The sequence below is a fragment of the Trichechus manatus genome, unplaced genomic scaffold (genome assembly GCF_000243295.1).
Source record: "Trichechus manatus latirostris isolate Lorelei unplaced genomic scaffold, TriManLat1.0 scaffold00056, whole genome shotgun sequence".
Taxonomy (NCBI): Eukaryota; Metazoa; Chordata; class Mammalia; order Sirenia; family Trichechidae; genus Trichechus; species Trichechus manatus.
Window position 1 is genome coordinate 8,957,166 of NW_004443992.1, and position 23,401 is coordinate 8,980,566.

Consider the following 23,401-nt stretch of genomic DNA (forward strand, 5'->3'; position numbering starts at 1 on the left):
TTTCTTCCATAATCTTTATCATTTTAGATTTTATATTTAGGCTTTTGATCCATTTTGAGTTAGTTTTTGTGCATGGTGTGAGGTATGGGTCTTGTTTCAATTTTTTGGAGATGGATATCCAGTTATGCCAGCACCATTTGTTAAAGAGACTGTCTTTTCCCCATTTAACGGACTCTGGGCTGCTCATAGGTAGATGAATTTATGTCTGGATTATCAATTTACTTCCACTGGTCTATGTATCTGTTGTCATACCAGTACCAGGCTGTTTTGACTACCATGGTGGTCCAATAGGTTCTAAAATTAGGTAGTGTGAGGCCTCCGACTTTATTCTTTTTCTTCAGTAATGCTTTACTTACTAGGGGACTCTTCTCTTTCCGTATGAAGTTGGTGATTTGTTTCCCCATCTCATTAAAAAATGCCGTTGGAATTTGGATCGGGATTGCATTGTATCTGTAGATCGCTTTGGGTAGAACTGACATTTTCACAATGTTGAGTCTTTCTATCCATGAGCAAGGTATGTTTTTCCACTTAGGTAAGTCTCTTTTGGTTTCTTGCAGTAGTGTCTTGTAGTTTTCTTCGTATAGGTCTTGTTACGTCTCTGGTTAGATTTATTCCAAAGTATTTTATCTTCTCGGGGGCTACTGTAAATGGTATTGATTTGATGATTTCCTCTTGGAAGTTGTCTTTGTTGGTGTAGAGGAATCCAACTGATTTTTGTATGTTTAATCTTACATCCTGATACTTTGCTGAAATCGTCTATTAGTTCCAGTAGTTTTCTTGTGGATTCTTCAGGATTTTCTGTGTATAAGATCATATTATCTGCAAATAGAGATACTTTTACTTCTTCTTTACCAATTTAGATGCCCTTTATTTTTATTTTTTTTAGCCTAATTTCTCTGGCTAGGACTCCAGCACAATGTTGAATAAGAGTGGTGATAAAGGCATCCTTGTCTGGTTCCTGTTCTCAAGGGGAATGCTTTCAAACTCTCTCCATTTAGGATGATGTTGGCTGTTGGCTTTGTGTAAATGCCCTTAATTATGTTGAGGAGTTTCCTTTCTACTCCTATTTTGCTGAGAGTTTTTATCATGAATGGGTGTTGGACTTTGTCAAATGCCTTTTCTGCATCGATTGATAAGATCTTGTGGTTCTTGTCTTTTGTTTTATTTATGTGATGGATTACACTGATTGTTTTCCAATGTTGAAACATCCCTGCATATCTAGTATGAATCCCACTTGGTCATGGTGAATTATTTTTTTGAAATATTGTTGAATTTTATTGGCTAGAATTTTGTTGAGGATTTTTGCATCTATGTTTATAAGGGATATTGGTCTGTAATTTTCTTTTTTTGTGTGTGATGTCTTTACCTGGTTTTGGTATCAGGGTTATGCTGGCTTCATAGAATGAGTTTAGGGGTATTCCATCCTTTTCTATACTCTGAAATACCTTTCGTAGTAGTGGTGTTAACTCTTCTCTGAAAGTTCGGTAGAATTCTCCAGTGAAACCATATCTGGGTTGATATCTGGTCGCTCCGTCTTGTGCTCTTGTCCTCGATTGTTATCTGATGTTATTGATCATCTAACTGGAGGACTCCCTTTAGTATTTCTTGTAATTTTAGTTTGGTTTTTGCAAATTCCCTAAACTTCTGTTTATCTGGAAATTTCCTAATTTCGCCATCATATTTGAGAGACAGTTTTGCTGGATATATAATTCTTGACTGGCAGTTTTTTTTCGTTCAAGGCTTTATATATGTCATCCCATTGCCTTCTTGCCTGCATGGTTTCTGCTGAGTAGTCCAAGCTTAGTCTTATTGTCTCTCCTTTGTAGATGGCTGTTTGTTTATCCCGAGCTGCTCTTAAAATTCTCTCTTTATCTTTGGTTTTGGCAAGTTTGATTATAATATGTCTTGGTGACTTTCTTTTCAGGGTGGGGTTCGATGAGCATCTTGGATAGATATCTTCTCATCTTTCATGATATCAGGGAAGTTTTCTGCCAACAAATCTTCAAAATTCTCCCTGTATTTTCTGTTATCCCCCACTGTTCTGGTACTCCAATCACTCATAGATTATTCCTCTTGATAAAAGTCCCACATAATTCTTAGAGTTTCTTCATCTTTTAAAATTCTTTTATCTGACTTTTCCTCAAATAAGTTAATGTCAAGTGCTTTACCTTCAAGCTCACTAATTCTGACTTCCATTGCCTCAATTCTGCTCCTATGACTTTCTATTGAATTGTCTAATTCTGAAACTTTTTTGTTAATCTTCTGGACTTCTGATTGCTGTCTCTCTATGGATTCTTGCAGCCTGTTAAATTTGTCATTGTGCACTTCTATAAACTTCTTAAGTTCCTCTATTGCTTTGTCTGTGTGTTCCTTAGTTTGTTCTGCATTTAGCATGATCTGCTTCCTGATCTCTTGAAGAGTTCTGTATATTAATCTTTTGTATTCTACCTCCAGTAACTCCAAGAAGTTCTTTTCCTCTGTAAAATTTCTTGATTCCTTTTTTTGGGAGCTTGCTAAGGCCATCATAGTCTGCCTCTTTATGTGATGTGATATTGACTGTTGTCTCCAAGCCATCAATAATTTATTATATTTATTTATTTTATGTTTGTTTACTGTGTCCTAGCTTCTTATTTTGTTTTGTTTTGATATGCCCAAATAGGCTGCTCGTGTGAGCTAGTTTGATTATTCATGCCTTTGAAGGTCTAACGTCCTGTCACCAAGTTGTTAGATCTGTTCGTAGGTATGTGAGTCCAGGAGTCTGTTTACTTTTCTTGTATGGATTCAGCTCAGGTGTCCAGGCAGTCTGTCACCAAGAGTGAGGTGCAGTCTCTCACCTACAGTCCTAGACAGGCAGTGGTGATCGGTGTAGGCACAGGTATCTGGCTGCGGTAGGGGTCACACGCTGAGTGAGGCAGGGGGCTGACGGCTGCCCCTGAGTGTCTGGGAGGAAAGCATGTCCCTGTTCCCTAGAGGACGTAGGTGGGTGGATTTTGCAGCACTGTTGGCTGTCAGGACTAGGAGGCACCACTCATTCTTGGACCCCTGTCGTGGATGGTTAGGCGGTGTGGGTGGAGCCACGAGTCCTCAGTCCCCTAATGTGGGTAGGTGAGGACCCTGCTTAATGGGCAGAGGGGTGTCAAAGGTCATGAACCTACCTCTCCACGATATAACTGATACAGTTGAAGTTAAGCGTCAGATATATACCTTGTTGTACTGTGCTAATGAGGGCCGACGCTGTTGAAATGGGCCTACACAGGTCTATGCAGGGGTGAAAGGCATTCAAAGTCCGTGGACCTCTTACACCTGTGCCTAGGCAAAGGAGCTGCATCTACCCTAAATTCCTGGGTTAGGGGAACTGGCAGATTATTTACTCCTGTTTGTTAATTTGTTCCCTCTCCAAGGTCAGGAGAATGGCTCAGGGTGCGTAAAGAGTCCTTACTTCCAGCCCAGGGGACATGACAATGGCTGAAGCTGGCCTGGGACCCGGTGCAGAGTGGGGAGGGGGTAGGTAAATGGGAGAAAGGTTTTTCCCAAAGAGGGTGTTTTTTGATCTGCGCAGAAGGTTAGACACGTATACTTACCTTTTGCCGATTCAGCACCACTTTTCACTGGTTCTGGAGGCTTAAGTAGACTCTCTGCTGCTCAGTCTCTCCCAGTGTGGATAACATGTCCCATGCACTACTGCTTGCCTCACAGTGTGCGCTGGCTGCAGGGTACTGGTTCCTGCTGGGTCGGGTCTGGCAACTCCTCGCTGCTTCCCAACTGTCTCTCCCTCCCCTTGCCGTTCAGTCTGATTCCTCAACTTTGCTGTTGATGTTCAGGGCCCTTAGATTGTCATATATAATCAATTCACTTGTTTTTTCAGGTCTTTGTTGTAAGCGGGACCACAGGAAGCGTCTGACTAGTCCACCATCTTGGCCCTGCCCTAGACCTCTGAATTTTGTGAGTTTATCAGCCACTCCTGCTGGTGGAGATGTGACAATACCACAGTCAGGGCTGTTGAGACTGAGGCTTTTAATTTGTCAACCAATAGGACATTATCTATCTACTGAAGGTTTTAGACATCAGAGGGTAGAAGCACTCATGCTAAATCCTGACCCATCTACTGGTGGCAAATGGCACTCCCTGGGCACAGTGGTTACGAGCTCGACTGCTAACCAAAAGGTCAGCAGTTCGAATCTACGAACTGCTCCTTTGAAACTCTATGAGGTAGTTCTACTCTGTCCTATAGGGTCGCTATGAGTTGGAATTGACTTGAGGGTAATGGGTTTGGTTTTTTTAGTTTTGGGAAAGTGCTACAAATGCATGCAAACTGGTCTTGATCCTTGAGTGCTAGCAATACAGCAAAAGCAGTGCTGGAAATGTTCCAGACAGCATTCCAAGTGCCATCAGTCTATGTTACAGTTACAATGTCTGAAAGAGTGGGATATGGGAGCAACAACTGGATTCAATTGGTGATAATCCACTGTAAGCCTCCAGCTCCATTAGCAAATTTCACTGGCCATACAGGGATGTTGTACTGAAATAATTCATTTCTTACTTTCTCTGCTGCCTATAAGTCCTTAATGAAGGCTGTGATTTCCCTTTGTCTTTCTCGGATTCTATAGTGTTTCTGTTTTACCATACAGGAGGGAGACAGGCTGGAGAGTGATTTACATATCCCAGTAGCACTTCTCTACATGTGGTTCTTACAAATTAGGAGAATCCTCTCTGGCACTTACGGAATGGAGAAGGACAAGCATAGAACAAATTAATTCCTACTATACTTTTGGATGTAGAAGCAACAACAACAGTGCATAAATCGACCTAAAGTGCTCCATCTATAAGGTTATGTTAATTCCCTTCTTCCTTGCAAACCCTGCCCAAACCCCATAACCGAAATCCAGGTGCTTTTCCTTCCATGGGTTCAGGTAAGATAGTGACCTGGGCACCCATATCCAACAGAGCCATGAAAAACTTCGTCCCTTCCCTCCCTGAAATTCCCCAGCATACTTAGATTGGTGTATATAGTCTTCCCTCCCCTTAAGGGACTGAGAGAACTTGGCCCTACCTCTAAACATCTTTCTCCTTATAGCAACTGAGGTTAGGCTAGAGGAGAAAGGAGGTGTCAGGGGCACAGAAGGAGAAAGGAGCTCCAGATGTCATTAAATAAGTCTTCACATTTACTTTTGGTTATGAATGGTGTGGTGGCAGCTCAACCAAATGAACTTCTAACATTGTTGGTCTGCCCAAAACTCTATATCAGGCAGCAAGGTTCTCATAGCTGACACCATGTACTTCAGCTCTGAGAATTCCTTGATTCAGCAGTCACAGCCATGCTGCTTCCATGTTGGGGCCATCAGGTTTATGTGCCCTCAGGTTGACTTGAGTTTGGCTTTCACAACAGTGACTTTTTTTTGTGGGGTCCAGTCCAGGGAATCTGCTGTCCTATTACCATGATACCCGTTGCCATCGACTCATCTCTTTAAATTCTTGCCTGGTTTCAACAAAAGGACTAGAAGAGTTTTCCAGGGTGCCAGGGCTAACTGTAAGAATTTATTTCAGTCAGTTTTTTATTATTCAGTGGGTCACCTTCATTAGCATTTTATATCCAATTTAAGGTACACTCAATACTTGCTAATGTCTATCTATGATTTTCCACAAGGGTTTGTCTGTCTCAGGGAAATCTCCCCAAGAGGGCCAAAACTCCCTTAGAGCAACCAGAACCCATTGCTAAAAAACTCTGAGACATTTAATGTTGTCTTGAGTGGATCTAAGATTGGCACAATAGATTGCAGGTGGAGTTGGCCATAAGATGACCCCGCTGTTGCCATTCTTCATTTATAAGCATTATGCACCCTCATATAAGCACCCTCATTTCTCAAGCAAACCAGTCAAAGTTCTAATGATTCACTTAGTTTCTGTCCATAGCAGTCATGAATTTCTATCCTGTCACCCTTAGTGTAGATACGTATTTCTATAACTGTTGTCAGAAAGGGGGAAGAATCCTATACCCACTCTAGAGAGCATCTTAGTACTAATTGCTATAATGGGACAGACTGAGGTGCATCATCAGATTGGCAAGGAAGTCTCCCCACCTGGAGGAGAACTGGCAACAACCAGGGCGCTACTCAGGCAGCTAGCTATTTTCTAACCTACTTCCTCACACTTGGTTTGTAACCACCTCCCTAATTCCTCCTCATTAACAGGCAGTGATGTGGAGGACTATTTATTGCTTGACTGATCATACATTTTGGGCAGCATATTCACTACTAATTCCCATTGGCTTCCCTCAAAAAAGCCAATTGATCAGACCATGAGGTCCTCATTCTTCTTTCAGAAAGTCATGTCTGTCAGCATCCCATCCTTGTCAAGAACTGTGAAGACTTTTATATTTTACCCTGCTTGTAAGCTAACAAGTTAGCCTTCCATAGTTTTGTGGATATTGATAGAAGACATGAGTCTTCTGGGTCAGAGATGAAGGACAGTTTATTACTCAGAGCAATTGTATTAGCCAGAGTATCAGCATTTTTGCATCGATTTCCCAAGCCCCATTTCCCATAAGGCAATGCAAAGAGGGCCAGCTAACAACTACACCAGCAGCTGGTTGCATTACAGGAATGGACTCTGTGCCTCACTCATGAGATGGGCAGAAATGTGAGAGAATCAAGAATTGTCTCTCAACAGTATAGAAAGATTAATGGAATGATATTCAACAAATATTAACACTGGTAATTTCTGGATGGTAGAATTATAGGCACTGTCTGTCTGTCTTTATCTCTCTCTTTCTCTTACTCTTTATTTCATTCTCTTAATCTCATTCTTTCATTCCCTCATTCTTTATTTCTTTAGTTTTGGTATTTCTTGAGTTTTTAATAATAAGCCTACATCATTTTCAACTCAGTATTTTTAAAAATGCATTATGAACTTTCAGGTCATAATGATAATTTGAGCCTTTACAAACTCTCTGTGCAATGAGAAGAGAGATATAAAAATAGGACATCCAAGTGGAAATGTCTAGGAGACTATCAGATAGGAAGATCTGGAGCTCCAGAGGGATTTGAAATTCATCAGCCTATACATGATAGCTGAAGCCAAGAGACAGATGACATAAAGATAAAAATTTCCCCTTATCAAGATACCAGGACATAAAGAATGGGAAATCTAGGTGCTTCAGAGACCTCGCTCATGGTCTGACTGGTAACCTGATCTCTCCACAGTTCAGCAAGTACTGTCATCCTTTGGTACCACAGAACTACCTGAAATTTTCAGCCTCAGACAATTTTAAAACCAGATGGTTACCAGACTGAAGAAAACTGATATAACTGGCAGGTCCTCATTACTATCAAAAGACGGGCAGGACAGTCTGCAAATAGCTGGGTGCTCACTGTAAACAAATGAGATGTACCCTGGCCCACAGTAGACACTGCTAGAAAAGAATGATGGTTTTCTTTGGCACTGCCTTAGTTTCCTATGGCTGTTGTAATACATTACTATAAATTCGGAGACTTAACAAAAAATTTATTCTCTTACAGTTCTAGAGAGCAGAAGTCCAAAATCAGTTTCACTGGGCTCAGATCAAGGTGTGAGCAGGGGCATGGGGAGGCTCTAGGGGAGAAACTGTTTCTTGATTCTTCCAGCCTCTGGTAGTTGCTAGCATTCCTTGGCTTGTTCTTTTGTAGAATGTCTTCAAATCTCTCTGTTCTATCTTCACATTGCCTTCCACTCTGTGTGTATGTGTCAAATCTCCCTCTGCCTCTCTCTTATAAGGACACTTGTGATGGCATTTAGGGCCCACCTGGATAATCCAGGATGATCTCCCCCCTCAAGATCCTTAACTTAATCTATTTGCAAAATATTTGTCATATAAGGTAACATTTACTGTTTCCAGGGATTAGGACATGATATATTTGGGGACTATTATTATTCCAATGTACGTCATTCAGTCTACTACCAGACCAAAACCAAACCCACTGCTATCTAGTCGATTCTGACTCATAGCAACCCTATAGGATAGATAGAACTGCCCCACAGGGTTTCCAAGGAGTGGCTGGTGGATTTGAACTGCTGACCTTTTAGTTAGAAGCCAAGCACTTAACCACTGTGCCACAAGGGCTACTGCAGGAGATTAAAATACACACACACACACACACACACACACGCATGCACACACACTCACACACATGTATATAATATTAAGTGTAAATGGCCTAAACACCCCCATTTAAAGCCCTAAGCTGCTATATGAGAAGTCTGGTTATCCTACTGTAAAGAACACGTGGAAAGGGAAAGTCCTTGAGACTCCATGGAGTGAGAGGAATCCAGTGGAGATAAGCCTTCCAACAATGCCCACCAAGGTACCAGACATGTGAGTGAGTCATCTTGGAGATGAGCCAGCCCAGCAGAGCCCCAGATGATTGTAGCTCCACCTGACAATGGGTGGAGCAGAACTGCCCAGCTAAATGCAGTTAACCCACCAAATTCTGAGAGAGAGTAAAAATGTTGTTTTCAGATACTAGGTTTGGGGGCGGTTTGTTATACAACTAAGCAGAAGCTTGTACATAGACGTAGGCTGCTGCCATAACAAAAATCTAAAACATGTGGCATTGGTTTGGGGGCTGTGTGGCAGGCGAAAGCTGTAAGAGCATCAAGGACACTGTTAGTGAACGCTGGAAGGACAGGAAGAAAATTTTTATTGGAAGTTGGAAAAACGAAAACCAATGTTACGTAGTGGCAAAAAGTTTGGCAACACTACTGCCTGTGTTAACATGGAAAATAGAAAGTATATCTAATGAACCTGAGTATTAGACTAAGGAAATTTTCAGGTAGAATGATGAAAGCACCAAATGGCTTCTTGGAGCTGTGTATTATAAAATACAAATAGAGAGGTAACCTAAAGAAGGAACTGCTCAGATTTTAAGCAGAATCTACTGGAAATATTTCTGAGTCAGTATTTGCTGGAATTGGAAAATATAACTTTTTCATCCTCACCTCTGCCAATCAAGGACTCTAAAGAAAGAAACGACCTCAGGACAAAGATAAAATCTAGGACATTACCAAAAAAATGTGGACTCAGGGTTAAAACCACAAGTATGTGGCTATAAGATCTGTTGTTAAGACCTCAAAAAAGATTCAAGGTGGTACCTCATAGACCCACTAAAAGGCTTCTGAAAATCTTAGGGTGACCTCTTAGATCCTCTCTACTAGACAGGAGAGCTTCTAAGATTCTTAAGAATATTATCCCACAGCACCCTAACTCTCTTGCCAAGGTATACTGGAGTCTATCTTAAAGATATTTAGGAAAACCAAAGATACAAGCAAAATATTAATCCAAAGGACTAATGGACCACATGAACCAAAGCCTCTACCAGCCTGAGCCCAGAAGAACTAGATGGTGCCTGGCTACCACGACCAACTGACAGGGATCACAACAGAGAATCCCAGACAGAGTGGGAGAAAAATGTAGAACAGAATTCAAATTCCCCAAAAAGACCAGACTTACTGGTAGGAGAATGCCTGGAAGAACCCCGGAGATTATGGCCCCTGGACACCCTGCTAACTCAGAATTGAAGCCACTCCTGAAGTCCACCTTTCACCCAAAGATTAGACAGGAGTATAAAGCAAACAATAACATTCATGAGGAATGTGCTTCTTAGTTTAACCAAGTATATGAGACTAAATGGGCAACACCTGCCCAAAAGCAAAGATGAGAAGGCAGGAAGGGACAGGAAAACTGGATGAATGGACACTGAGAACCCAGGGTGGAAAGGGAAAGGGGGAGAGTGCTGACATATTGCAGGGATTGCAACTAATGTCACAAAACAATTTATGTATAAACTTTTTGAATGAAAAACTAATTTGTTCTGTAAACTTTCACCTAAAACACAATAAAATTTTTTTTAAAAAGATATTTAGGGGGATAACATTTGTTTAACTGAGGAGATCATAGTTTGATACATGGGAAGCTCACAAAATCTTTAAGAGAATCACAGCATCTTACACTGAAAGAACAGGAGAAGTTTAAGATGAAATAAGGTCTTTGAAGCCCCAACTTCCTACAGACAGGATGTAGACTCCAAAGTTACTCAGCTACAAATATAATCCCTTTGTTATAAAAAAGAGGGATTATTCAGATGATAAACCCAAGGACCAAGGGAAGAGTCAAGAGCTTCAGAATTACTATACTCCACTTACTGCCTCATGCCTCACATTTTTCCTCATGCTTATGAATAAATGCCTATTCCAGTTTTCCTGTTCTTGACTCACCATTGTATATAGGGGACAGATAACTTGTTTCTACAATTCACAGCTTTTAAGATTGAAAGGAGCCACACTTGAAGAACCTCATCCACCTGGACCTGATTTAGATGATGAAATCCTGTACTTCAAGCCTGAGTCTGATACAATAATAGCTTGACACCTTGAGGATCTTGGAAAGGGAGTGAGGATATTTTTCAGTGGGAGGGACAAGAATTAATTACTTGGGGCTGAAAACCAAAAAACCTGTTGCCGGTGAGTCGATTACGACTCACAGCAACCCTATAGAACAGAGACGAACTGCCCCATAGGGTTTCTAAGGAGCAGCTGGTAGATTCAAACTGCCAACCTTTTGATTAGCAGCTGAACTCTTAATCACTGTGCCACTTGTGGCTAGTGGTAGTTAATCTATGATAGTTAATCCCCAAATACGACCTCCAATAAACAACACCTCCCAAGATTCATGCCCTTCATCATACCCCTCCCTTAATGAATCAGGGCTGAGCCCATGACTTGCTTTAACTAACAGAATGCTGTGGAAGTGAGCCCAAGCCTAAGAGGGACTGAAACTTCTGTTTTCATACTTTTGGGAGCCCTGAGTGTCCACGTAAGAAGTTCAGCTTCCCTGTTAGAGAAATCATTTAAAGAGACTACATGAGGCTTCGTGGATAGGGAGAGAGAGAATTACTAAGACTACATGAACAGAGGGAAAGAGAGAAACAGACACATCAGTCCAGATGTCCATGTATCCCAGCTGAACCCAGCCTTGTATCTGTTCCCACCAAGTCATTAGACATATAAGTGAGCTATCTTGAATACTCCAGCCCAGTGGAGCTCATAGGTGACTATGGTCCCAGCCAACATTAAGTGGAGCAGAAGAGCTGCCCACCTAACCACAGTCAATCTCACAGAATCTTGAGATTCTTGGGTGGTTTGTTACACAGCAATAAATAACTCACTTATCAAATGAAAACCAAGTATTTTGGAAGTCACACTAAATATAGAAATGAAAAGACGAACGACAAAACTATGGAAAAGTACATGCCATGAATATACAAGTGGTTAATAGCCTTGAAATAAAAAGAGCTCATTATAAAACCAGAACAAGATCACCAAGTCCTCAAAAGAAAAAAAGGGGGAAAGGACATGGTCTGCCTATTCACAGCAGAGAAAATCAAAATGGCTAATAATCATGGAAGACTTTTAACCATTATTTTTAAAAAGTATTAATACTGAAATACCATTAGTGAGAACGTAAAGTGGTACAATTTTCTGGAGAGCAATTTGACAACATGCCATTTCTATGAATATATGAAGAGATAATCACACATCCAAATAAATAGTTAAGTAAAAAGATGTTAATTTTAAACATAATGTCCAACAATATGGAAAATATTTTAAAGAACTGTGGACTGTCCATATCTGAGGATAGTCTTTACCCTGAAAATTTTTAATTCAGGTAACATGCTTTTAATATACTGTTAAGTTTTTTAAAAAAGCATAATATAAAATTATACACAGTTTAAACTAAGTTTTCAAAAATAAAATATATATGCATAACAATGACTGAACGGAAATAAAAATGTTAACTATGGTAGAAGAACTTTCTTTTTTATGCTTCTCTCCATTTCTAAATTTTCTGTAGTAACTGCGTATCACTTTCACATTCAGTAAGTCACTCTTTTTGAGTTACATTGGCCAACCTACTGACTTAGGTAATTAAGAATAATTTCCCAACTAGATATATTTAACAAAGTTATATAGTTTTTCTTATTTGAAGAGAACTTAGAAATGCTCTAGTCTAATCTACCATTCACAAGATAAGGAAATATGTCTAGAGATTTAGATGTCCAAGCTTGTCAAAATATTTAGAGGCAGAGACTTACTTAGAACTCAGATTCTTTACCCTCTGACCTGTACACGTTTTCACACTGCTTTATGAGCTACCTATAATACTGATTCAAATAAGATTTAAAGATCTAAATGAAATAATTGGCATTTTGAGAAAGACTTTACTCTGGTGTATCTTAAATTTGCATTCATATTATACTCATTTTTAACTATAAAATTATTTGTAACAGGAAGAACATATGCTATTTCCTATAATACAACACTTTTACTAAAACTTTCCACTGAAATAATTTCCCAGGCTTTTAAATTTTCTTTAAATTTACATTTAGTTATTGTTGTTACACTTTCAGCTGAATTTTGTGCAAAACTGTGAGACTTATACTTGATCAGTATAAGCAGGGAAATGTTTAATATATTTAAACACACTTCCACTTGGAGACATTTGAATGCATTTTTAATTTATTGGTATTTAATTTATTTTCAAAAACTAATTATTTTGTTTTTCCTAGTCTTATAACTCTAATGTGAGGGAAGATACCTTTAGTTCAAAGTCTTCTTTCGGATCTTGCCTTTGAAAGCTGCCATTTCATTTTGAATCTGGGGAAACTAAGCTTGTGCTCTCCCCTCTAGCTAAGCCTACAGTGTCGCTTTGCCACCTAATTTCTGTTGAAGAGGAATCTAAGTTTCTGCTCCTTATTCCATCTGGATTTAGATAGATACTTCTCAACTTTACCTCTGGTGGAGATGAACCGGTTTTACTAGGGCTTGGATATCTATTTTTCAATTTTACTTCTGGTGGGGAAAGTTGGTGTTCATCTGAACGTGGTATTTTTTTCTCTTCTATTGCTGGAATTGTGGATAATGGAGGGTCTGTGGATGGCAGGTGTGTTTGATTTTCTGATTCATCACTTTTAGCAGGAATGACATTTAAATCATCTTTGTGCGATAGCTTCAAATTTGGCAGAGTCAGGGTTGGCAGAGTCTTATTATGCAGTAGCTAGAAAATATTTCAATAAAAAAGGCTACCAATTAATCACTATTGACTAGAGAATACTTAAAATTAACAAAGCTGGACTTAAAATCAATTGTACCCTTATCATAATAAATTACTGTCACTATTTGTAAATTATTATATTCCTTATTAGATATGAGTTGAGAGATTTATAAGTCTGTGTTCATCTGTTCTGTACTTGCCTGAAATCATGGACCATGAAATATTGTCCATAAAGATGATCATACTTTTTTATAAAGCAGCGGTTCTCATATGTCCAGATTTTATAAATCAGTAATACCTCAAAAAAGAAAATCTGAAGCATCTGACATGTTACTGTCATTTTACTATCACCAAAGTATTATAAAATAAAGGAAAATTTAATAGCAAAACAGCATGAAGAACAATATCATAAAATCACTAATGTATCATAAAATAAATTTTAATAGCAAATAGCACAAAGAGTGGAATCATAAATTATCTTTATAAAAAACTCTCTATATTGTCTTTCCTTTTTCTCTATTGATTTCTATTATACGATTATTATTACTTCATGGTAAAAGTTTACAATGTGTTAAATTAAAAGCTTTTGGTGAAAAACAGTAAAGAATGTGGTTCAGTATGTGGCATCCATTTCTAAGATCTCATACAGAACCTCATGCATTTTTCTTACTTGTTCCCTCTCTTCCTCAACATCTTTTGTCCCTTATCTTCATACAGATTTTTAAATTTCACTATTATAAAGTGAAGCCTCCTTTTCAAAAGTATAATTTAATGTAAATTAACTGTATAACTGTACAGATACTGCCATAACAGAAATAACCCCAAAACACTTGAATAACTTCTTGGTTTCTTTACCCTTTCCATCTATAAATATTTCTCAATCTATAAATGTTTTATTCCTTTTTAAGACAGTGACTTTTAGGAAAAGTTACCTTACCTTCTTTGGAATAGTTTCAACTGCCTCGTTTATAAGAGGGACATCTGTTTGAAAAAATTAATAAAAGTATTTTATTTTACATAAAACAATAAACACATCATTTATATGTATGTATACTGTATGTATGTATTATAATTTTTCTTACCAAGAACAAAGAGCTCTTTAAATCAAAGCAGCTATCCAAAAATAAAACTATTTAGTAAAAACAGGCTGATGAGTCTGAGAAGATTGGGGCAGTGGTAAATGAACACGTATGGAGGTAAAACATGCAGAAAGTGATAAGATTTCAGATCCATCAATATAAGATATAAAAACAAATATAGACTATATTTTGCTAAAAGTCAAGAGGAAAGAAAATAAATCCCAGATGGTCAACGGTAGGCTTGGCATTAGGAAAAAAGCCTAGACTAAAAGTATATGAAGCCAGAAAAAATAAGGCCAATTCAAAAGAGGCTGATTGAAACACTTGTAAAATTTTCTAGGAATATAAAGAATACATGTTTAGCAAGCAAAGAAAAGAAAAACCTATAGGGGAGAGAAAGAGAGAATAAAGAATTGAGACAAAAAATCTAGACAGTAAGTTTAGTAAAAAATACATTTTACTACGGTCGCTTATTAGTCACATGATTTGGGGCAGCTCATTTTTCTGAGCCTTGGTTTCCTAATATGTAAAATGGGATAATAGTTTATCTTATAAGCCTGATATAAGTATATATAAAATGTGAGAGGCAATATGGTTAAATGCATGAGCTCTTGGGTCAAACCGACTGAGTTTAAATTGCACCCCTATCACTGACTTAGGAGCCCTGGTGGTGCAGTGGTTAAGAACTGGGCAGCTAACCAAAAGGTCAACAGTTCAAATCTACCAGATGCTCCTTAGAAACCCTATGGAGCAGTTCTACCGTGTCCTATACGGCTCTATGAGTTAGAATTGACTCGACGGCAATGTTTTTTTTTTTTAATGACTGACTTAGTAGCTATGCAACCTCTGATTGATTACTTAATCTGCTTCCTCCTCTGTAAAGAGCCCTGGTGGCACAGTAGCTAAGTGCTCAACTGCTAACCAAAAGGTCAGTGGTTCAAACCCATCAGCCACTCTGTGGGAGAAAAGACCTGGTAATCCGCTCCTGTAAAGATTACAGCCTAAAAACCCTATGGGGCAGTTCTACTCTGTCCTTTAGGGTTGCTATGAGTCAGAATTGACTCAATGGCAATGGGTTGTTGGTTCCTCCTCTGTAAAAATGAGAATAATACATCCCTCAGTGGATTGTTGTGAGGATTGACTTATAAAATTCAAGTAAAATGCCTCGATTACAGTGAACAATGAATGTTAGCTATAACATTGTAGGAAGCTATAGAAATATATATATATATGTATATATATATATATGTATATATATATATGTATATATATATACGTATATATATATATACGTATATATATATATATATACGTATATATATATATACGTATATATATATATATATAGGGGGCTATTGTTGTTGTGTACTGTAGAGTCAATTCTGACTCATAGTGACCCTATTGGACAGAGCAGACCTGCCCCCTAGGGTTTCCTAGGCTGTAATCTTTAGGGAAGCAGACTGCCACATCTTTCTCTTGCTAAGTGGCTTGGTTAGCAGCCAAACCCATAACCAGGGCTCCTTATAGGAAGCTATAGGAATACCAAAAGGAAAAAAGTCACTAGATGATACACTGGGACTCAAAACAAGCTCTTTAGGTAAGTGCAAAAAAGTAAAGGGGCAGGGTTGTGAGGTCGGGGCGGGGGGGAACGCAATAGCTACTGCTAGGCTGGTTGATTCCCAGATGTTAGGATACGAATATACCAAAGTCTGAGATAGCCAGGAAAGTATAAGTAGAGAGGAAGGTTAATCATCCCAAGGAAAAGTCTTAACAAATCATTATTCCACGTCTGAAGAACCCAAGATTTTAAAGATATAGTATTATGCATCTACTTTAACTTGCTTTCTAAATGAAGCTCTTAATAGAGAAATTTTCAACAAGACTGTATAAACAGTATTTTCCATTTATTAAATTTCTTACTGATACTTTGTAGTAAGTTCTTGAATTGAGTTTTCTTTAATTTAGTTCTCTTCTTCCTCACATGCACACACACACACACACACACACACCTCTACATCAAAGCAGTAGACAGTTCACAATCTGTAGCAAAAATATCTTTTCATAGATAAGATTTAACTTTTTTCTTGTTCTTAAAAAAGTAAAAAAAAAAAAAAGCATTAAAAAAACCCTCTTATCTTGGTCTAAGTCTTCTCTTTGGAAATGTTACAAATATAAATACTATATACCAAAACTATAATGAAGTGCATATTTATTTCCTAACAAAATAAAATCCACTTAAAGCAAATCACTAATTTTCTTCTTGTGATATAACTACCTTGGTTTCAATTATCTTACTAATAAATAACAAAAAAATTAATCAATAAAATTAGTCTCTTAACCTGATGTTTCAGTCTTCTCTTCCAATAGATCAGTACTCGAACTTCCAAGTACATCACTGGTATTACTTCTCTAGAAGCAAAACAAAGAAAAATATATTGGGGAAAGGTTTAAAGAGATAAACAGTTTTCCTTTACCTTCATAGTTTCTCTTAATACTTTTTTTTGTTTGTTTGTTTAATTTACGAAGGAGAAAAAGAAGATGGGTTTGTGAGAAAAGAAATCCAAAAAGCACTACTGTAAAGAGAGGTGTCTTAGGCTGGGTTCTCTAGAGGAGCAAAACCAGTGAGGTGTGTGTATATATATAAACACATGTATCGAGAGAGATTTATTTCAAGGAAATGGCTCACACAGTTGTGGAGGCTGGCAAGCCCCAAATCTGTTGGTCAGGCATCAGGCTGGAGGCTTCTCCTGACCCATTCGTCAGCAGGGGCTGACGAATCCAAAATCGGCAGGTCAGACAGCAGGCTGTTGGCTCACGGGGCTACAGGAGCTAGTGAATCCCAAAATCTGCAGGTCAGATGGCAGGCTGCTGGCTCATGTTCCAAGAACTGGAGGTCAGAGGATGATGACTCGAATGCAGGGTCAAGAGGGGGTGAGCTTTGCCAGAACTTCCATATATATTGGATGCAGGCCATACTCCCAAGGAAACTCCCCTTTCAACTGATTGGCTGCTTATCTCAGGTCACAAAATGAAGGATGATTACATAACATCTGCCACACCACTGAGAATCATGGCACAGTAGCCATGTTGACAGGTAACCTAAACCATCACAAGAGGTATACCCTGGCTGGGAGTTGATGTTTCAGGCAGAGGCTATCCAAGAATGGATAGAGATTTTGAATGATTAATGTATGCAAGGTAAAGATTACAAGACACCCATTGCCATCAATTTGATTCCAACTCATAGTGACCTTATGGGACAGAGTAGAACTGCCCCATAGGGTTTCCAAGGCTGTAAATCTTGGAATCACCACATCTTTCTCCCGCAGGGTGGCTGTTGGGTTTGAACTGCCGACCTTTCAGTTAACTGCCAGGGCTCTTTAGATTACAAGATAAATTATATAATTATGTAACTTCAAGTAGTATCAGAGGATACCCTCAGGAAACAGATTACCTTTGAAAAATTTTATTTGGTAAAATATATATAACAAAACATTTGTCATTTCAACCATTTTTACATGTACAACTCAGTGACATTAATTACATTCACCATGTTATGTAACTATCACCACTATCTGTTTCAAATTTTTCCCCATCTAAACAGAAACTCAGTGCCCCTTAAGCAATAACTCCCCATTCCCCCCTCCCCACCGCCCCTCATAACCACTAATAAACTTTGGTCTCTATGCGTTTGCCTATTCTAGATATTTCAAATATTTCGTTTCAGATCATACAATATTTGTCTTTTGTGTAAGACTTATTTGACTCAGCATAAAGTTTTCAAAGTTCATCCATGTTGTAGCTTATATCAAAACTTCATTTCTCCTCATGGCTGAATAATATTCCATTTTTTATATATGCTACATTTTATTTAGCCGTTTATCTGTTGTTGGACGTTTGGTTGTTTCCACTTTTTGGTTATTGTGAATAATAATGAACATTGGTAAACAATTATCTGTTTGAATCCTTGCTTACAAGTCTTTTGAGTATATACCTAGGAGTGAAATTACTGGGTCATAAGGTAATTCTGAAGCTCTGGTGGCACAGTGGTTAAGCACTCAGCTGCTAACCAATAGGTCGGCAGTTCAAACCACCAGCTGCTCCACGGGAGAAAGATGTGGCAGTCTGCTTCTGTGAAGATTACAGCCTTGGAAACCCTATGAGGGCAGTTATACTCTTTTCTATAAGGTCACTATGAGTCGGAATTTACTCAGCGGCAATGGGTTTGGTTTTTTGGGTTTAGGGTAATTCTGTTTAACTTTTTGAGGAAACATCAAACTGTTTTCACAGCGGCTGAGCAATATTATAATCCCATCAGTAATGGGTGAGGTTTCCAATATCTCCACATCCTCACCAATACTTGTTATTTTCCATTTTTCTGAGAATAGCCATCCTAATGGGGATGAAGTGGTATCTTAATGTGGTTTTGATTTTCATTTCTCTAATGACTAATTATGTTGAGCATCTTTTCAGGTGCTTATTGGCCATACATATATCCTCTTTGATAAAATGTCTGTTCAAGTCCTTTGCCCATTTTTTGATTGGGTTGTTTATCTTTTTGTTGTTGAGTTGTAGAAATTATATATTCTGGATATTAAACCCTTATCAGGTGTATGGTTCTCAATTTCTCTCATTCTGTAGGTTATCTCTTCACTTTGTTGATAAAGTCCTTTGATGCACAAAGGTTTTTAATTTTGATGAAGTCCAATTTATTTATTTTTGTCTTTGGTTGCTTGTGCTTTTGGTGTCAAACTAAGACTCCATTGTTAAAAACTGGGTTTAAAAGCGCTACCCCCTTTATTTTTTTCTATGAGTTTTATGGATTTAGTTCTTCCATTTAGATCATTGACCCATTTTGAGTTAGTTTTTGAATATGGTGTGAGGTATGGGTCCGGCTTCATTCTTTTGCATATGATGATTCAGTCCAAGCATCATTTATTTAAGAGACTATTGTCTTCCCCATTGAATGGACTTGGCCCCCTTCTTGAAAATCAGTTGAGCAAAGGTGTATGTGTTTATTTCTGGACTCTCAATTCTATTCCATCGGTCTAAATGTCTATCCTTATGCTATTACCAGACTGTTTTAATTACTGAGGCTTTATAGTATTTTGAAATCAGGAAGGGTGAGTTCTCCTATGAGTTGCAGTGTGAGAACCGTGCATCTTTACAAAATTCCCAGGAGAATTATAGAGTGATTGTGGAGCTCTTATAAAATACTGACTTTTCAATTAGAACCTAAAGTCCATAGTGTTTTTAATGAAGAGCCCTTGAAATTTCCCCTAAAATACTAATTCTCTATTAGTAAATACTAATCAAGTTATTCTGTAGCAGCACAATGCTGCCCAATTATCACAGAGGCATTGAAAAGCATGAAAATATCAATATGCTACAACTCTACCATTTCAGGGCTGTGATTTGTCAATGTTTTATCTATCCACTAAGAGCACTATGAATCCTTTATTTTGAGGTCAAAATATATAAGTTAGATTGTATTTATAAATATTAACCCCTGCTTATAATACTAGATGAGAGTCTAGTATCCAGTATATATAATGAACTCTTACAATTGAACAATAAAAAGACAAATAACCCAAATAAAATGTGGGCACAGAATTTCAATAACTATTGCTCCAAAGAAGATATACAACGGCCAGTGAACACATGAAAAGATGACCAATATCATTAGTCATTGCTGTTTTGTGCCATCAGTAGGGAAATGCAAATCAAAACCACAATGAGATACCACTTTACATCTACTAGGATTGCAAGCAAACAAAAGACCCAATACGGCAAGTGTTGGCAAACATGGAGAAATTAGAACCCTCATACACTACTAGTGGGAATGTGAAATAGTATAGCCACTGTGGAAAACAGTTTGGCAGTTCCTCAAAAAGTTAAACATAGAGCTTCCATATGATCCATCAATTCTACTCTTAGGTACATACTCAAGAGTATTGAAAACATATGTTCACATAAAAAAAACTCACACACAAATGTACATAGAAACATTATTCACAAATAGCCAAAAAGGAGAAACAACCCAAATGTGCATCAACTGATGAATACATAAATGAAATGTGCTATAGCCATACAGTGACATATTATTCGGCAATAAAAAGGAGTGAAATGTTGATACATGCTACAACATGAAAGAACATCAAGAACATGCTAAGTGAAATATGTCAGACACCAAAGATGTTATATTGCTTGACTCCATTTACATGAAATGTTCAGAACAGGCAAATCTATAGAGACAGAAAGTAGATTAGTTGCTGCCAAGGGCTAGTGGAAAATAGGGGAGTTGGGAGTGCCGGCTAATGGGTGTGAGGTTTCTTTTTTGGGGTAATGAAAATGTTCTAAAATTAATTGTGGTGATGGATGCACAACTCTGTGAATACAGTAAAGGCCATTAAATTGTACACTTAAAATGAATAAATTGTGTGGTATGTGAATTAAATTTCAGTAAAACTGTTAAAAATTAAACCTTGTAAACTACCGATCAGTATTTATTAAATGCCACATTTTTAAAATAGGATGGTGTGTGAACAATGGATATTATTTTATAGAGACAGAACAAATAAGAAACATCTGGCCATCACTTTTATATATGATAATCTCTCTTTTAATAAAAAGTATTAAAAGTTATATATGAGAGAATGTATTAGGTTAATTACCTCTGTGTCTTTATGTTCCAATGCTGGAGTAAGAATTCTTTCTAAATAGCTAGCTTTTTCTACCCATGTGCTCAAACTTCTGTATTCTTTTTTCATTTTTTCCAACCTGAAGAAAGAAAAAAAAGCCTATAGATAAAAAAAGCAAATGACAGAAGAATATATATGACTTACAGAAGAATATACACAGTATGATTGAACTTATAAACATTTCAAAAAGAAGCAAACCAGTAATATATTGTTTAGAGATACAGTCAAAGAAACAGGAATTATTACAACAAAAACAGGGCAGTAGTTACCTGGGGAGGGTAGGAGAGAGGGATATAATCTGGTAAGGACAGACACACAAAATATTTCTGATATTGTTGACCCTGTATTACTTAACCTGAATCATAAACATCTAGACAATGACCTTATTTTCCTTATGTAAACTATATTTACATGTTTCAGAAGTTATTCAATATATATTGGTCTTATTTAAACTATATACACATGTTTTATAAATTATTCCATACATATATATCTTTCATAATAAAACAAATTTTAAAAAGGATTTTAGCTCCTAATCCAAGAAACTTCAAAAGGCTTGACTTATTTAAAGATGTAATTGACAAGAATTGAATGGAAATCAAACATTTTAAATGAATTTGCCAGGAATAAGGTACATAACAGAAGAAATTCTGTTTTTCTATTACATACTACAGAATCTTCTGATTGGAGGGTATTTTGACTATTTTCAGGATATCCATCCATTAATAAATTGATTCCATTAATTCATTTATTATTTGAAAACAAATAAGTAAATAATAAATATTAAGCCATATAAAAGAAAGATATACCAGGTAGTGTAACCAAAAGAAAGTTGTGGTAACTATATTAATGTCAGAAATATAGACTGTAAAACAAAAGCCTTATAAGGGTAAGAAGGCTCACTACATAATTATAAAAGGTTCAATTCACAAGAGATACATAATTCTAAACTCATATGCTTCTAATAAAATAGCTTACATGCATTACAGATTGGAACACTTCTCCTTCAAAAAGCGATAAAACAAGCAGACAGAAAACTGAACACCACAATAAAGTTGTCCTAATTGAGATATATGAATCAATGCATCCAACAATACACATTCTTTTTCAGTGAAAAAAAGGAAGACTCTCCATGAGAAGGATTGACACAGTGGCTGCAACAATAGGCTCAAAGTAGCAACGATTGTCAGGATGGCACAGGATGGTGTTCATTCTGTGGCACATAGGATTCTTATGAGTTGGAACCTACTCAACAGGACCTAACAACAACAAAGTGCACATGCAACATTTACAAAGATAGGATGGACTATAAAAGGGTCTTAACAAATTTCAAAAAACTGAAATTAGATGCCACCACTCACTCACACAAATGGCAAAAGAAGCCAAATAAAAAAAAAAAAACCCCAAATTTAAGAATACCAAGTAGAGTAAGAGAGTGGAGCAAATAGAACTCTCATACAGTGCTGATAGAAATTATGTAAATGGATACAAGCACTTTGGAGAACTGTTTGGCAGTATCTACCAAAGCTGAAATACATTTTGCACTCTAGATAATGTTGTTGCTGTTGTATGCCATCAAGTCAATTCTGATCGGAAATGTGAAAATTCACCAAAAGGACATGTACAAGAATGTTCATAGAGACTTTGTTCTTAACAGCTCAGAACTGAAGATAACTTAATTTCCATCAATAGTAGAATGGATAAATATGATATATGCATACAGTGGAATACCCTATAACAATGAAAAATAACTAACTACTACTACTACAGTGTGGATAACTTTCACTGACATAATGTTGAGCGAAAGTATTTAGACGCAAAAGACTACATATAACTGATTAATCCCATCTATAGAAAGTTTTTTTTTTTTTTAAAGATAAAATTAATACATGGTGATGAAAGTCAGAACAGTAGTTACCTTTATGGGGCATTAATTGGGAGAATGTATAAGGGAATATGCTGTGATGCTATATTTTGATATGTGTGGTGGTTACACAAATGTGCTAATTAGTAAAAATGAATCAAGCTGTATGTGATTTATGTATTTTATTGTATGTTATATTCCAATAAGAAAACTTACTAAAGAAACTGACAAAATTACAAGAAGAAATTGAGAAACCTACCATTAGAGTGGAGTAATTCAGCACGCCACTTTTAATCATTGATATTAGGTAACAGAAATAAGAAAATCAGTAAAGATATGTTGTTGGTGTTAGGTGCCTGTCTTAGTCATCCAGTGCTGCTATAACAGAAATACAACAAGTGGATGGCTTTAAAAAAGAGGAGTTTATTCTCTCACAGTCTAGTAGGCTATAAGTCCAAATTCAGGGCATCAGCTCTAGGGGAAGGCTTTCTCTGTTGCCTCTAGAACAAGGTACGTGTCATCAATCTTCCCTTGGTCTAGGAGCTTCTCTGCACAGGAACCTAAGGTCCAAAGGATGCACTTTGCTCCCGGCACTCCTTTCTTGGTGGTATGAGGTTCCCATGTCTCTCTGCTCACTTCTCTCTTTTATATCTCAAAAGAGACTGGCTTAAGACAC

The 23,401-nt window shown here is 37.4% G+C and overlaps 1 protein-coding gene across 1 annotated transcript in view; it reads right to left on the reverse strand.

Annotated features, from left to right (window-relative positions):
• The window catches only part of C2CD6 (C2 calcium dependent domain containing 6), a 126,365-nt gene that overhangs the window by 51,830 nt on the left and 51,134 nt on the right, over nucleotides 1–23,401 (reverse strand). Inside the window, exons 10-11 of the mRNA XM_012556045.1 lie at nucleotides 20,835–20,940; nucleotides 12,821–13,084 (exon numbers count right to left, since the gene is read on the reverse strand). Coding sequence (XP_012411499.1) covers nucleotides 12,821–13,084; nucleotides 20,835–20,940 — 370 coding nt within the window. The remainder of the gene's footprint in view (nucleotides 1–12,820; nucleotides 13,085–20,834; nucleotides 20,941–23,401) is intronic.